Consider the following 18,068-nt stretch of genomic DNA (forward strand, 5'->3'; position numbering starts at 1 on the left):
GCAGCCTGAAAGGATGACTACAGATGCTACTCAAGGTTGTAAAAAATGCTGAAAAAGACACAAGTAGCATAACAAGGCCTGGAGTAGTGCAGATGCAAAGCCAGCATTCTCAGTTTAACTCTGTGTGAAGGTTCCAGGTGTATGATTTTAAGCAGTATTTGTGCAAAAAAAATAAACAATGCAAATGTCTTTTTAACTCCACTGTTATTGAGCTTTGGACAATAACATGTTTCCTATTTTTGTAATATTTTCTTTGTGTTGTACTGATAAAAATGTTTTAGATAATGTGGAAAGCATTTATGTCTCCTTTGTTCATGCATCCTACATACTACCTTTGTCTGTCTTCTGTCTCTTCCTATGATTGTCTGCCTGCTGTCTTATTTTCTGACCATTTGCTGCTGATAGCTGTCATATGCACCATTATTGGGTCAGAGTGCTTCACCGCATGCTACAGTTGAATATGACCCAGGAGACCAGAAAATGTATTGCAGTCTCATTGACTGAAATTCACCAAAGGGAATTTGCAGGCAAACCCTCACTTAATATCACGCGGTAACACATGTTCTGTTTTCTTTCTCTCTCCATTCAGGTGGTTGTTTAATAAGACAGCCTGTACTGTGTATGCCTTTTGTGGTGTTTTGTTTGGCCTGTGCAGTCTGACCAACCTAACGGTGCTCTCCTGTGTCTGCTGGCTCAAGGTCTGCTGTCCTAACTACGGTAACAACACCAGTTTTTAATGCTTGACATTGCGATTCAGAATAAAGTTGTTATCATAATAGTGAAACAATGCACTATTTTAACACTAAGGAATTTAGTGACCCGCGAGAATGACCCAAACTGAGGCAATGAAGAAAATCAAAGACATGGTTGTTTACGGTTATTGTGAAACCAGTGAAATACGATTCTGTGAGAGTCACTTTAATGGCATGGGTGATCCCAGTGAGTCTCCTTGAAATGTAATTCCATTATTGGTTGTTTTCCATGAATGATCTACAAAAACCTTTTAGCAAGTTTTCAGGTGTTTTCCATTTAACATTTTTACATTCTGCAACTCATTATGGCTCACAGCCAAACTTACGCTCACTCACTCACATGAGCTACTTTGCTGTGTCAAACTGTTTCTGTATGGGAGTTCTCAGTCTGCAGTTGGTATAAGATGCAAGTGTCCCTGCCTCTTTCCAGTATCACTTCACAATAATTATTTCATGATGCTTTATATTGTAACTAAAGACCCTACAGTATTATTCTAAGGACCCCCAACAATCCAACTATCCCAGCAGCCACTTGGCAGCAGTGGGAACGAAGAACTCATTTTAACAGGAAGAGACCTCTGGCAGACCCAGACTCAGGGAGGGAGAGCAATCTGCTGTAGCCATTGGGGAGTATGAGAAGAAGAGAGAAAGAAAAGCATAGAGAAACAACATATACTCCCAGCACATACACATTGCAGTGCATCAAGTAATATCCTTTTGTTAGATGCAGATAACATCACAAACAAACCCAGACGGTGTTTTGTTTTGTTCTTTTATTGTTGTCGTTGTTGTTTTTTAAGTGGCTGCCAAAGCAGCACCATTATTGGATGTTACTAGAAAAAGTCTGCATTGAAAGGAGTGGTGGTGGAATATGCAAGTTTCTTGTTTATACTCCTTTTGAATATTTGAGTTCGGAGCTTTGGCTTTGTTTGAACCCTTTTATTTGTTTCATTTGTGGCAATTTTTATTCTCACCTGACTCACTGGTGCCTCACATCAAGAAGGTCCTGAGTTCAATTCCACCATCAGGTCAGGGCCTTTCTGTGTGGAGTTTGCATGTGCATCTCCCTGTGCTTGCGGGGTTCTCTCTGGCTTCTCTCACAGCCCAAAGACATCCAATTATTGGGGTTAATTGGTAAATCTAAATTGATCATAGGTGTGAATGTGAATGGTTGTCTCTACGTGTTAGGTCTGTGACGGACTGGAAACCTGTCCAGGCCCAGGGTGCCTCTTCTCCTAAGACAGCTGGGATAGGCTCCAGCCCTGAATTGGATTGGGTGGAAGAATGAATGGATGGACTTAACTCATTGGTTAGGTTGTGTTGTATAGAGTTCTTCCTTAGGCAAAGATAGAGAAAATAGGCTTTGGCACTGGAAATTACCTCCATGCATGTTTACCCCTTCCATTAAAATGATATGCAGGAGTCTATTACAATTATGTGAGTGAGAGGTTTGTCTCACTGCAGCCTAGACTGTGCACATAAGGCGCTGACAAAAAATGACACGTGGAGCATATCTGTGAGATGCTACCAAACTGACACAACATCAATGTTTCATGCGCTTGGAATGAGACCAAGCTGATGCATCTCTCTTTTTTTCCTGTTTCATTCCTGCACATTTAACAGATATTTCTTCTTTCTTCATTGAATGACATGATGAAATACATTGTTCTATTCTTGTTACAGTTTAGGATGAACAAGTCATATCTGATACCCACATTTGGCCTCTTAGCCACTAAATACCTTACCTTATTTATTTGACTTGGTCAAAGAATCAAAGGGCTGGCTGTAGCTTAGCAGTTAGAGCAGGTTATCTACTAATCGTATGGTTGGTGGTTTGATCCCTGGGTGCTACATCTTGGTCTGCATTTTTGTTGATCTATAGATTCATCAGAATGTGAATGTTAGATAGAAAGGACTTAAGGATAGAACAAAGTGCAAAAACCAATCTATTTACCAATTGTTCGCCTGGAAGTTGGGAAAAATTTATCTGTGATCCTGCCACATTCACATCACCAGTAGTTATTTCCATTTACTCAATAGTCACTTGAAATCACCAAATGGTCTCTGGTCCAAATTGCTTCCAGTGTAGATATAGCTTAATTCCAGCTTAGCTCTAAGAAGACCAAGAAAAATTGCTGTTGCAGAAGGTTTTTTTTTTTCTTATTCTGTATCATACATCCCCAAAGGTTCTGTTTGATATGTATATGTTTAAATTATGAATAATGTGACATTATTCCTGACACTGACAGTTCTCAGAAATGTCCCTTTTAATCTCATAATCTAACTCTATAACTTTCTCATATACATGTGAGATTCTGTGTTGTACAACCATCTATTGTGTACTGTAACACAGTACATAAGTTTAATAAATGAATAGGTCACCTGTCCAGGGTGTACTCCTCCTCTCACTCTATGGTAGCTCTAGCCCACATTTTTTTTTTAAAGTACACATTTAAAAACAAACTTGGCACTTTAAAAATATTATGAATATTCTTTTATTGACAGTAATTATTTTGAAGTTTGGCTTTGCCCATATTGATCTTATTTAATAATGATGTTTGCGCCCCCGCCCCTTGAAGGCAAAATCCTTGATTCTGGAAAAAGAAACTAATCAAAGTACACCAGCAACTCAAGAGCTCATTACAAAGTATAAGGGGGCATGCTGCAGTAATGTTAAGTTTCAAGGCTTTAACATCTTGCAGCTGCATCATATTTATTGAAGAAGATGTTTGCTGGGTCTTCAGATGTTCCCCATCTTTAAACATGTATTTTCCAACAAGGTCTTATACTTGAAAAATACACAGTTATTCACAATTTATTGGCTGCATGCTTAGCTACATTCTTGTAGGGATTACTAATAAATTCAAAGTTGTGTTGGTCTTTTACAGAATAGTACAGTACTGAAACCCGAGTCGCTTCATCAGTTGATCTTCCTTGGACCACAGTGCATTTAAATTTTAACACTTTAGATGTGATTGAAACTTTCAGCTTTAATTTAGAGGGTTTAACAAAAGTATTTCATTAACTTATTATTCCAAATGTTCTACTTCAGATCAATCAACTTTATTGAAAATTTGAAAATTTCAATAAAGTTTGAAAATTTGAATTTGAAAATTTGATATTGAAAATTCTAGTGACATATTTCCACTGGAACTCTCAATAAACAATCCCAAGAGTTGTCGATGTAAGTGACAGGGGTTATCTATAGGTTGAAAAATCTAAATAAACCATCAGATCTATTCTCCTGAAGCAAAGGCTTCAATGTTAGGTATATTTTTTTTAAAAGAAGGAATACACTGCCCAGCTCAACAACCAAAAGGCATGAAAGATCACAGAGGAGAACTAAAGTGCGTGATGACAGAATTATTTCCATGGTTAAGAAAAACTTTTCCGTCTCCACAGTAGTTTGCGTGTCATTGTCAAGGTTTATAATCAAGATATGTCTATAGTCAATATATGTCTTCATGACTAGATAACAAGATGGTTACCTCAAGGTTTAAATTAGTGGTTACACTGAAGATTATGAAGGCCAGAAATAGCTGTACTATTTTAATGGTTTTGTTAAGCCCCTTGAATTAAAGCTGAAAGTCTACGCTTTTGTCACAATTTATTTAATCATCCACTCTGGTGTGTACAAAAAAATTACAACACGAAATGTGTCATTGTCCAAAAACAACTAATGACTGCAGCTTTAGCAGCAAGAAAGGCTTCTATAGATGACTTGATTGAATCTAAATAATTTTAATACATAAAGGTTTTTGTTTCCTGTCATTCATCGTGTGTTTTAAAATGTTAGTTGTTCACATCTGCATTATTACCACTTCAGATCAGTATGATTTGTTATAGAAAAGCTGGTGATTATTCTTAGAAACTGTAATGAATGTAACATTTCAGTTACCTAAATATCATGAAATCATCAAAGGCATCTTTATTCTGGGTTAAAAATCAAGGTGTTGATTCCTTGATCTCAACCTTTCAACACTGTTTCCCACGCTTGTCTGAAAGCTCTTTTACTTCAACTACGATGGTCCTTACATGTTCACTTTTAAACCTCTTCACAGTTTCTTTATTATTTATCTGTATTAGCTTAACTCAAGGTCTGCTTCGTATTCATACAAGTACTTAAGGTAATCATAGGCTGCACAACAACAACAATAATAATAATAATAATCTAAGTTTCTTCTTCAAAGCATCAGCTCTTCACGCAGGTTATAGTGAGTAATTTTTTCAATATATACCAATAGACTCTTAGATCATCTGCTCTCAGTGTTATTGCTATGCGAAGCTTCACTAATCATACTTCTGCTCACCTTCTTTTATTTGTGTCTTTGCATCCATAGTCTAATCTCAAGGTTAGGAGCTTTAGATAAAATTCATAAAAATAATGAGATTTTTTCCAGTCACAACTAAAAAGGTTCAGCTATTTGCTAATTAGCAGCAGTAAAAGAGTAAAACTAGACTGATTATTGAAAAAAAGACCAGATTTAGAAATTCTAAAGTTTTGAAATTAAATTCTAAAAACAGGAACAGAATTAAGGAAGAGAAACATTTATTGCAGCATTCATGTTTGTGTAGTTGGACAGTACAAACCAGTTAAGATTTCAGTGTGTCATATATATTAATTGTTCACAGTTAGCATTTTGTTTTTAATCCTGGATTTTACCTCTGTAGTTCTCACCATCATGCTGGCGTTCGTACTGCTACAAATCTGACGGTAATATGGTGCCCTTTCCTCTTGAAACCATGGAAACCAAGAGTTTTATGGGACACTATAAACTGGGGGAAATTCTGCTGCTGCATTCCTCCACAAAATGTTAAAAAGTACAGTTACATTTTGTGGGCTCTGAGGATTTGTTTTTCTACACCGTTGTCCATGACTAAGCCAAACCAACACAAATAGCTGATTCTGGGTCAGTGTAACATTTCAATACATTGTTAGCGCACACTGTAAAAAAAAAAAAAAAAAAAGTAATATAAAAGTATTTTACTGTGTATTTTACAGTTTTGTACTGTTTTTCTAGAATATCATTAAATTTACATAAATAGACTGTGATTTTACATTTCAAATGTAAATTAACGTAAAATCACTGTAAATGTAATAAAACCTAATTTTCTTGTTTTTTAAATATATTTGTCTGTACATAAGCATATTTAGATTGTTAAAATACATTCACAAATGTATCATAATTTCATAAATATTTGTCCGTTATTTGAAAGATTGAACTGTTAAATTCAAATGTAATGCTATGGAAAAATATATAAAATGATTCTCATAAACTTTTTTTACATCAAATTATTATTATTATTAGAGGGATTTAGGGCGATCGTGGCTCAAGAGTTGGCAGTTCGCCTTGTAATCAGAAGGTTGCCGGTTCGAGCCCCGGCTCAGACACTCTCGGTCGTTGTGTCCTTGGGCAAGACACTTCACCTACCAGCTACTGGTGATGGCCAGAGGGGCCGATATGGCAGCCTCGCCTCTGTCAGTCTGCGCCAGGGCAGCTGTGGCTACAACTGTAGCTTGCTTCCACCAGTGAGTGAATGAATAGTGGAATTGTAAAGCGCTTTGAGGGTCTCGAAAAGCGATATATAAATGCAATCCATTATTATTTAAACCAACTGTTAACTGTATATTTCTGTAAATTTAGGTATTATTATTCATATTGCCACATTCATTGACCTTGTTTATAGGTAATTGCATTGTTTAATCACATTAAAATGTTCCTAATTTAATGTTTAAAAGCACTTGAAAAAGGCAAAATCCCATGTAAAATTAGGGCAACAAACTGTATTGTCATTACTGAAAATAACCGTATTTTTATGAGAAAGTTATTTTCTGTTATTTTATGGTATTATTTTGGCGCCCCAGCTGCCGGAATATTACTGTTTTTTTAGGATTTTTTTTTTTTACAGTGCATCCAAGAAGCACTGAATTCATGGTTGATAAAAGTTAATTTTCAAGACTTATCATTCACTTGTATGTACTTCATTAAAGCATCCTTTTCTTTAATATTTGAAACTTTGATAATCCAAAGCAGCACTTGACTATAATTTATATTTTATAATTCATAAATCATAATTTTAAAAAACACTGAATATGCAGTATAAATTAATTGATACCAGTTGAAAGAACCTGTAATTTAGTTTTAATTAGAAACCCTTATTACTATCCTCACTCGATGAATGGGTGTGCTGATTAAGTGCTAGATTTAAGCGATATTCTCATTTATATCCTTTGCACACTTGCCCATACACACTGCAGGGTTCACAGAACTGGGGGCTGACACATGCTGCCTCGATCATCTTTATAGTCCACTAGGTAAAACCCTGCCCAACAGGCATGTTCTAGTACTATAATATAATAGGAAAGCAGGTCAAGCTGTTCAAGAAACAAAATCAAAACAAATGGAAAAAATAGCACAAAACTAATGTAGTGCTGCCGGTTGAGTTATGAGATACAGGTGGAGATTATATACATCTAATGAAAAGTGTCCACTTACAGTATATGTTGCAGATATTTCAGGATTTATCCTAACTTCACAAAGCTTGAATAGATTAGACATGTTTTTCATATTGTAGTTGGTGTAAGGATCGCTGCTAATAGGCACATTATAAATGAAGGCTGTGTTATGAAATAGCTCCTCTTGTCTGTTTTTCAGTGGCGCGCAGTCTTTAATGCAGAGAATAAAAGCCAAGAGACTACAAGCTTCACAAGAAAATGTGTTTGAAATGCAAATGAGCACAAATAATTACACTGTTATATATTTTTTCCTGCAAGAAACTTTGTTCAAATGTGTTGTTTTCTTGCTTTTATACACTGTTACACAGCCCTCCTAGTCAAACAAGCACACAAACAAAACATCGTGGATGTTTGGATCCAGACAATAATTGCAACCATGCAGTGACAGGAGTTTCAGACCAATTTGTCCCATCTGCTAGCAGAAGGTTAGACCAAGAATAAGTGTAATTTATTGACTCAGAGCAAGCCTCCAACATATTTGCTCCTCAGAAATCCTTGGCCTCATGCTACTTTATGTAAGAATGATTCTAATAGCTTCCAGTGGGCTAGACTATAAAAGGGAGAGTTGTGGACTTTCTTAGAAATAATAATTCCTTCATGTGCCACGTGGATAGCAGGAGTTCTGATTGGGAAAGGGATGGCCAAAATCCGATAAAAGCCATCTGTAATTGCTGACACAGTTGAGTGAGTGCCATGGGGCAAAATGACCTCCCCCCACCATCAGCTTGAACCGTAAAATGGGCTGACATCCTGCTGAAGGGGCTGTGTGGTGTCATGAGTAAGGTTTCCTCTGTTCTCATCTTCAATTATTACCCCTTAAATCAACTTTAGAAGACTGTTGCCAGGGTTGTTTTGGCATTTTTTTCTGAGCCCCTTATTTGCTGGATGAGTGCAGTATAGTTGTAGTATGTTTATAAATCACAGTGTATCTTAAATGGAGCCTACTATATCTCCTTGATATCCTTATCTGTCAATAATCAATTCTAAAACTCTCTTTTCTCTTCTTCTCCCTCTGCCTTCTTACACTCTTCTTTAGGTAACAAGTTTTCATATGTCCATGCATGCCTGCTGGTTGCAGGCATCTGGTGCTACGCTGGAGTCTTTGCTGTCGGTCCCCTGTCGGGCTGGGGAGAGTACGGGCCTGAGCCTTATGGTACAGCATGCTGCATCAACTGGCATGCACCGAACTATAATTCTGCAGCTATGAGCTACATCATCTGTCTCTTCTTCTTCTGCTATATTTTGCCCTGCACTATAATTTTTCTCTCCTACACATTCATCCTGCTGACTGTCCGTGGCTCACACCAGGCTGTACAGCAGCACATGTCCCCACAGAACAAGATCACCAATGCACAAACGCTTATCGTTAAGGTACGTGCATTATTTTCTTTTCAAATGACTTATACTAAATATTATTTCCTTCATGAATTCATGTTTGCAACGCACGTTATTTGCTGTGTTATCATGTCTATTTTTAGCTTTCAGTGGCAGTTTGCATCGGTTTCCTGACAGCATGGAGTCCATATGCTATTGTGTCCATGTGGGCAGCGTTTGGTAACTCAACAACTGTACCACCTATAGCTTTTGCTGTGGCAGCTATCTTTGCCAAGTCCTCCACCCTTTACAACCCTATTGTCTACCTGGCTTTCAAGCCCAATTTTCGCAAGTCCTTGTGTCGAGATGTGGCGAATTGCAGAAGGAGACTCTGTGGATGTTTGTGCCAGGGTGACTCTGCAGAGAAGGGAATTTGCAGGCAGTCCCATCACAAAGAAGAATGCAACTCTACAAGGTTATCCAATGGGTTACCAGAGAACCACAGGACCTGCAGACACTGTCCTTGCCCAGAAACAGACAACGGTAATAGAGAAAATTTTATAGACTACAGTCCTCAGCAAACCGCCAGGATACTTCAAGGATCCGTACACAGTGAAGTGGCTGTCAGCCAGCTCTCCAATGAGATGCAGAGTGACTTCCTCTAGAGGAACAAGTGGAACTAGACAACAAGTCACTGTAAAAATGAAGTATGAAGCAAAAAGTGGCACGAATGAAGCCCAAATAACAGTAAATGCAAGTTGGGGGGAAAGTGAAAATGTAATCAAAAACAAAAATGGTAAGACTGATTAAAAAAAAAAAGTTTAAAACTACTTTCATGCCTCAAATATGTGATACTGCCAAAAAAAAAAAAAAAAGTGGTTAAAAGCCAATACAGGAGGATAAGCAAGCCAAACATTTCACTGGTGTGTGCATCAGCATTTTATCAGGTCAAATTAACAAGTGTCAGCAACTATCTGATCGGTTCGAGTGTAAACTCAGACTCAACTAACCAAGACTGAAGAGTCACCATGCAAGTCATTTTACGCTGGACTTGGAGGGAGGAACTGACGATGAAACTTCCTACTCCCTGAACCACATTTTATCTCTTTATTACGAGTACTGTATTTAAATATTATGTATTTATGTATGCCTCAAATTGAAGGACCACAGGGTTATTGTTGTTGTTGTCTTTGTTGTTGTATCTAAAATGAAAAGAGTGCTTTCACCTCATTGTCGAGGACAAATCAAAACCTCTACTCCTATAGTTAAAGTAAACACTTTGGGTGTTAATACAAAGCACTTAGGGAAAGATTTGGCTTGGTGAGCCACCTTTTTGTCCAGAAGGTATATCTGCAGGGAGGAGATGTTGTCTTCAATTTACATTTTTCCTAGTCACCTCTGTCCAGGCAAGAAGATCGTGTTGGAGTGGAGAGTGTCAGCTGTTTAGGCATTTCAGCCTTTTTTATAGTAAGCCCTTTTTCAGTGACTCAAAAGTAATTGGACTAACTAACATAATTTTATTGTTTTCAATACTTTGATGAAAATACTTTGCAGTCAATCATTGCCTGAAATCTAGAACATGGACGTCACCAGGTTGTTGATTTCATCCTAATTTTTTCTGATTCCGTTTTCTCAAATAGGTCATTAGTCTAAGAGATTGAAAAACTGGACTTCTTTGTGAGATCTTTCACCTGTCATCCAATTCTTCAGTTCTGAACTTAAGAGGTGAAAAAGTCTTCATGTCTTCAGCCACTTTTCAGCCACTTTCTTTCCAAGCTCCTTAGACTATCTCTCTGATAGATTTAATATTACTTTTTAGCCTAATGTACAATGAAAATATCGACATTTAGAGTGAACAGCTACCAAAAAGCATGTTCAGCAATTAACTCCAATTCTTTCATCAGTCTTAATTTGTCATGTAGTAACGATAGAACAGGTCTGATCTGGGCATGAAACCTTTTGACAGTAAATCGTCCAGTTACATTTGAGCCTCTAAAATTGAGGGACATATAAATTTGAAAAAAATACAATACAATACAATACAATAAAAATGACTGTAATTTCTGAACTTAAACTTTAGGTTATTGCAGTTACTTTTGTTAAACTTCTTGTCTGATTTAAAACTCACCGTGATGGTGTGCAGAGGCAAAATTGCCAAAAAAAGAAAACACTGTCCAAATACTTATGGACACTACCTGTTTGGGATCAGAACTACATATAATTCTGTCAGTGATTCTGTTTGGGTGGTTTTAGCAGTTTCTGAAGACCAGTTTGAAAGAGCAAAAAGAAATTTCTTTGTGCAAAATTTCTGCTGCAAATGAATTAGTATCTTTTATGACATTAACTCTGGAAAAGACACATTAAAAGGCTGATTGTTGATTTATTTATCTTGAATACCGAGCCTGGGATTATAAAATTGCCTTTGGGGGCAGAGCTGGATCATATTTTCATTCTTTTCAAAAGGAAGAAGGAAAAATAAATAAATAAAATGAAAAAAACAAAACAAAAACACCTGCAGCATTAAGAACTTAAAAGCTTGTTTTTCATATTTTGGGTTGGGATTTTTTTCATGTCACAGAAGCATCTCTACAATGAAGCCCAACTAGCCAAGGAAAAAGTGAGATGGTTTGGTTTAAAACAAGAATTTTAGGAAAACAAACTTTTTCATGAACTTTGGTTGCCCTAAGGCTTGGAAAGAGGCTTTAATTAGAGTACTAAAAAAATGTTGTCCTGTTCCACATTTCCACAAATAAACAGGTTAGTGTGTTATTATTCCTGGCTTCACTGAGCACCAAACCTATGAGACTAAGACCCAAAATTGTAATAAAGCTGAACGATCTTTTAATCAGATAACCTTTAATGGAGCTTGTTTGTGTGTGCATGAAAAGGGAGCATAGAAAAAATCTGTGGTTATTTTATTCTGTAGGTGAGTGTATTTTTCTAATGAGTGTGTGCAAATTTGCTTTCATGGGAATAGTAAGTGTGCAGCTCCAGAGACAAGAAAGGAGAAAAAAAAAGACTGAAATTGGCAGATTTAAGATGATCATCGAGCCGTTTTAACAAAATGGGAGAAAATAGCCTGCCTGTGGATAGAACGCTTGACTTTAGTATTTCTTTTGCTTGTTTTTAATATGAGAGACACAAGGCGTTGCCTCGGCACCCATCAACATTATTTTAATTTTAAAAAAAGCATAGTGAGCATAGATGAGGTTAACTGAAATGTTTGTCCAACAAGCAATTTTATAACCCCTCCCCCCCGACAGCATAGGCCATCAACTCAAAAGTACAAAACGACCTGCCATGGGCAAAATTAATTAGATGTGCTGGAGTGCGACTTGTGATTAACTGGCATAACTTTGATACCACGATTCCTTTCTTACAGAAAGGCTGAGACCGAAGACTGCAGTTCTGTGCAGTTTACACACACACACATACACACACACACAAACTACAAACGCATTTCAGATTTTCTGCTTTCACTTTCAGTTTGGCATGAAATAATTAGCTTAAAGTCATGCAAAACAACCAGGTCAGCACATATGGTGTATTCTGCTGTTTGCTGCAATTACTCCTGTAGCCTCAGTCGGGACAGCTTATGGAGAAATGGATTCTAAATTACTAATACCACCTGAACTATAATACTCCACATGGGCTTTTCACAAGACACTTAGCCCTGGGGTTAGACGCTTGTTAGCTCAAGGCTTATTTCTCAGTTGTGAACTTAAGTTGGGTTCAGGCTGACATTAGCACTGCTCAGTTTGCTGAGGCTAGAACACTGATATGTGGGAGAATCAGCAGAATTATGTACTTCTCTTTTTGGTGTTGTGCATCTAACACTTTGTGTTGAGGTCTATTGAATATGAAAATGAATATGCACAGCCGCACACAATATTATTCAAATGTGGACGATGCCGTAAACAGCAGCTGCACAGTATTTCCTCACTTGCTCTGGCACTGTGCACAGGCAGTAAAGTGTATAACCTTGGAAGAGCCAGGAAAGAAAAGGAGGGGGGAGTCCAATTTTTTTTAAAGCAGCTTTAATAAAATTGTCCCAAAAAACACTGCCAAACTTATTAACTATTTCAAAATCCAGGAATTTTTAAAATATTAGCAGAATTCTTTCTGAAACACGTATGAGCACTGTGAATCCAGGGAGTCTGAAATAAATTAAAGTAAGTAAGTCATCCTTACTTATATATGTCGCAGATATGAATGAGTGCCACATTCACCACATTTAAAGAAATTACTTCTGCAAAGAAAAGACACAAGTTAGGGCAGAATAGTGATTAAATGTGATAACTCATTAAATATGTGACAGCAATACAGAATATGAGAGAGGTAGGTTGCAGAAGCGTGTCTCATAGTGTTGTAATTCTAACTTTTGTCTCGGTGTTAGGAATCACTTCACAGTGTTTTGACATCTGCTGGGACTCATCTATTACTTAAACCAGCTTTGCATGAATATGTTACTCAATCAGATCCACTACTGACTTTATGATTAGTTTAGTTTTATTTATTAGTTAGTCACAACTTATTAGTTTATTGAATATATCATTTCCTACAATATTCATTAACTACAAAGTCATTAAGATAAGGGAAGGCCATAAGTATGATTGTATCAATTTTGGTTATGCGACTAATCAAAGCCAATACGGTCAACACTTTCTGCATCACATAAAAACTCTCTCCTGCACCGACACTAAAGATCAGTCAGGAGGTACTTTAATGCGATATGATACTAGGTTGGTGCGTCTTCATCCTCATGCAACACACCACCAACAGTGCAGCCTTTTGCATTTTCTACTGCAGTGATGTTTTCTGGCTGAACACCAAGTGACAGCTGCTTCAGTTTCTAACGTGGGATAACCCCAGGCAACCTTCAGCTCAGAGTTTACAAAGCCCAGATCTGTAGTATATGCTGTAATATAATTCTGATTGTTCTTAAAACTATTTTATGAGGTTTCACGACAATAAAAGCAATGGAAAATCTCGAGTCTGACCATATCAAAAGAGTTATATACTTCAAGCGTTGCGATAAATTTAATCCAGACTTGTGAAGTTCAAGTTTGAGAATCTTTTGAACCTGGAGCTAACTGTGAAATGAGGTGAGGAACGCCTCGGGCCGTCTGAAGCTCGAGTTTATTTCAGCTGACTCATGTACATGTGAAAACATGCTGCAAAAACTTGCTCCCTTTGCAAAGACAAAAACCAGGCTCTCAGTTGTTATTTTTTATGAGGATGTTGTAGACAACAACATTATCTTCAGCTTTTCATTTATATATCAAAGAGTTCCTGGATGTTCAGGGTTGCAGCTCATTGCTGTTTCTTGCTCCACAACCTTCAGGTTGAAAAAAAGTGACACAAAGCCTTTGAACTGTGTGCAGGATGGTATGGTAAACATTTCCCAGAAAGAAACAAATGATTGTACTTATTTTTCTGATATGTGACAAATGATGGTGGTTTCATAGTAAGTATAACATTTTGAAATGAGAAAAGTAGTATAAAAACTGAAGTGTGTGAAGTTTCCGCTTGTCATGCTGCAACCAAAGGTTACAGGCACCTTTACACTCACTGTCAAAGCCAAAATACTGTCTTGGACTGTCATATTTTTCTACCAATATGCAGGTTAACATAATAAAAAAGAAAAGAAAATGAAAAACAACATATCAAAGACTCGGCTTCAAGTCCAGTGCTTGATAGGCTCTGTTTTGCCCACAGTCTTTGGGCAAAAAAAGGACATTCAAAACAGGAAACATAACTGTGAAAATCTGATTCTGATGTCTATTTTTTCTATTCTGTTCTACTCTAGGAACAATTATTGCAAGTACCTAGGTGTGCAATCTGTACCACTAGCCATTCTAACTGGGTAATCTACACTGACTTTACTCCTTCAAATAATATTGCATTGTATATATCTGACGTCAGGGATTTCATGTAGAGATTGTTTGCATGGATGAAGATAATACGTGTTTGTACAAGTGCCAAATTATGATGTATGTTATTATAAATATCAGTCAAAACGTGAAAGTAGAGATGGAGCAACACCTTGCAGTGTCTTAAAATGGTGATGATTTTTATTTTCTTGATATTTTAAATGCAGACTGATGAATTTAAATGCTTTTTTCCCTCTTTTCATGCTTTAATACAAGGTTACTGTCCAAACAAGCTGCTTATTTCCTTTTTTCCCTTCTAATGTCTATAGAAAAGAGAAAAAAGGCTGGATATATATTTTGCAAAAGCAAGCTCACCGATTTCAGTTGGCCATAATATAAAGCCCATTATCCAAGTGGAAAACTCATCTATAATGATGTTAATGTGCATGCATCTGGTGAACTTGAGTTGAAATATTTAAGTACTTTGAAGGCTTTAATGTTGTTATAAGAGCTTATATGAGCATTTTACAATGAGGGAGGTTAAATTTAGTGCCAATATGTCTGAGCTGTCTGAAAAAGTTCAAGCTTGGTGCAATTATAGTTAGTCCTAGCATTAATAAATCCTGTTCCCATCATTAGAGTGTGTTAAAACTTTTGCTAATCATATTAATCTTAACCTTCTTTCTGAAGGTTTCTATATCTGTATCTTCTGTATCTCTATATTCTGTCAAGATACAGCCTGACAACACGGCAAAGATCTTTAAGTCTGTGCTTGGTCAGAATATTATGTTACATTCTGTTTGCACTGTGTCCATATAGCTGTATTAATGGATTGTAAATAAAGATTAATGTAATTGAGCAATGCAACTAGAATTTTCTGACTAAAACAGCCAAGTCTTTGAATCAATCCATGTTTCCCTTTTTATCTTCTGAAATGCAGTTTTGTTCATGAGAACACACACACCAGGAGTTTTGATGTTTTGATGCCAAACAAGGCTTGTCTTCAAATTCTATATGACACAAAAAACAAGGCTGAACTGTTGTGAAAATATGTATTAAATTATTCTCATTGTTGTCAGTGATGTTTCAGATGCACTGTGATGAAAACAATTCTGTCTAACTACATTTTAGATACGTCCTTGAACAAACACCTGAATCAAATGAATGCCTCGTTATCAGGCCTTATTCTCCATTGTTGGCATGCAGAAGAGGTAATCAACTATTTGATTCAGCTGTGTTGTGTAAAAAACTGTTTACAGCTTTTGTTTCTTGTTTAAAAAATATTAAAGATTGTTTAAAAAAGTGTAAAGTATATTTACCCAATGCAATATCATTTGTTCAGAAGTAAAATGGAATGATAAATAAATATTATTTGGTATTTAATTGTTTGTTTGTTTTTTAACTACTTTTAAATACTATACGCAGAGCCCTAAAAGAAACAACTTAGTCCTCCAACCATAAACACTGAAACTGGGTCCAGTGCAGTTCAGGCATCAGACAAAGGCAGGGCTTCTTATTGTGACAGGATAGCCACAAGCCCCTGGCTGATCACTACTGCCTTTCTGGTGTTTTTCCTAGAGAGCCTTACCTCACTTTAACTTACTGGATCTTACCATAATCTGGGAGTAGTTGGCCAACAGCAGTTCCAGATATCTGTCTTTCTCTGAGTCTTTATGTGGGGATTTCATTTATCTTCAATGGAAAAACATGGAGGTTAGTGGCCTCCCTGACCTAAAACATAGCAGCTTTTGATTGTTCTGCACTAAGCATTAAAAAGTTATCGCGAACATCATGTCCGAGCATGAAGTAGCTCATGAGTGCACTTGTCACTGCAGTACCCTATGCCAAAGGTCAATAATAGACTCTTTTTTTTTTTGTCATATCAGCTTGCAGCCATACGTCTCAGACGGTCCTGTCAAGCGACTGCCAACTAGATTACTTTACTGATCCGTGTATTTTTGAGCATCAGCCTTCAATTTGAGGAAAAAAAATGTTCTAAAGAAAAGTATTGCCTGAGGTGAAGGTCAGCCTCTTTCTGCCTCAGCAACCCTGCTAACTTGTAACTTGTGTCTATCCCTATTTTCCTGCATTATGTCCTGCTTGTGTGCACACACAAACATGCACATCATGTTTTATTGGGGTTTTATTAAGAGGATGGCATGGATTTTTAGTCCTAATTGACATTTACAACAGCAGTGTGCACTTCCAAAACACGAATCCTGACTGACAGTGGTGATTATTTGTCAGCTATTATTCACCCAAAATGAGAGGTTTTTACATGAACTTCCTGTCATGTATGCGTGCATATATTATGAAAGTGAAAAAGAATTATTCTTGAAAGGCTTTCATACAATATAAATTGAGATCATATATTTAAATCCATGTTTTAGCAACATCTTTGACCTTGAAACAACGTTAAAAAGCAAAATATTTTTCCCCCATTTTCATTTCATGGGATTGAAAACACTATCAGCTGCTGTTGTTTCTGCCCATCATTTTTTCCCCATTCTTTTCCTTGCACACCTGGCTTATTGCATTAACCCTGCAGATTTAGATATAGTTGAGAGCAGTTGCACTCCATGCAAACAGATGGACGTGATCTGGCTACCTCACCTTAACAAGATGTCCCTGCTGAACACCATCTGCCAAAATAGCTACACTCTGCCAGGAGCAGGATGGGGAGGTAAGTATGATCGTGGAGTGACTGCAGAAGCTAAGTCAACACATTCTCACTGCCGGCTCGTCACATTCTGACCCCGTCTTGTTATACTTCAGTCCACTGGGTACCCCTTTAGCAGTGTTTTTTCACCTTGCAGGGTAGTACTTTGGAATAAAGCAAAATCCAAATGAAAAAGCACAAACACACTAAGCACAGTTTACAATTGGAGACACATGAGGTGGTGGTTTAAACTAGGATTTTCAGCTAGAAGGAACAAGATTATATCTCATGCATCCTGCTACTTTGTAGGTTTTCATTATCAGAAACTTTGAGATTAGATTTACTAAAAATAAAAATAAATAAATACAGGTTATATAGGGACACATTCACTTTCAAACACTTTCAAATTTCACATTCAAACACATAAAGCAAACTTTTTCCATCTGCAACAAGCTTGTCCTCCACTTTCTTGTCCTGACACATTGACAACACTATCATCTCGCAACTTTCCCACAGCCTGTGTTACGATGGTAATTGCAGCTGGTTGATCAATAAGAATCCAGACTAACAGAAACCATCTGGTTTGTTTTGTGAAGAATATGAATAATAAATTACTTAATTACCTAAATCACTGCACATCAAATCCTAATCTTGCCCAAGGCACCAGGAAGGGTGCCTGACTGTTGTCCCTTTATGTGACAATTTACTTCAGTGAGCCAAATAATGAGTGAACTAGCTGCATAAACAGAGCTGAGCATGTAAATGAATCCCAGTGTCCTTGTATACACTGGCAGTAAAAAGCAGCAAAATGTGAATTTATTACATTTTCCTCCTTCTTTATTTCAAAGTAATGAAGTACAATTAATCTTAACAAGGCTTCAGTTTCAGGGACAGCTTTTAATCATAAACGTCTTCTTCAAGTGCGAGTATTTGCAGTGTTTTTAATAGTTTCA

The 18,068-nt window shown here is 36.9% G+C and overlaps 1 protein-coding gene across 1 annotated transcript in view; it reads left to right on the top strand.

Annotated features, from left to right (window-relative positions):
- The window catches only part of opn7b (opsin 7, group member b), a 58,098-nt gene extending 47,942 nt beyond the window's left edge, over positions 1-10,156 (top strand). Inside the window, exons 4-6 of the mRNA XM_039604846.1 lie at positions 590-717; positions 8,306-8,640; positions 8,748-10,156. Of these exons, the coding sequence (XP_039460780.1) occupies positions 590-717; positions 8,306-8,640; positions 8,748-9,248 (964 nt within the window). The 3' untranslated portion in view covers positions 9,249-10,156. The remainder of the gene's footprint in view (positions 1-589; positions 718-8,305; positions 8,641-8,747) is intronic.
- Positions 10,157-18,068: the final 7,912 nt, after the last annotated feature.

This window comes from Oreochromis aureus, linkage group 20, assembly GCF_013358895.1.
Source record: "Oreochromis aureus strain Israel breed Guangdong linkage group 20, ZZ_aureus, whole genome shotgun sequence".
In the NCBI taxonomy this organism is placed as follows: domain Eukaryota; kingdom Metazoa; phylum Chordata; class Actinopteri; order Cichliformes; family Cichlidae; genus Oreochromis; species Oreochromis aureus.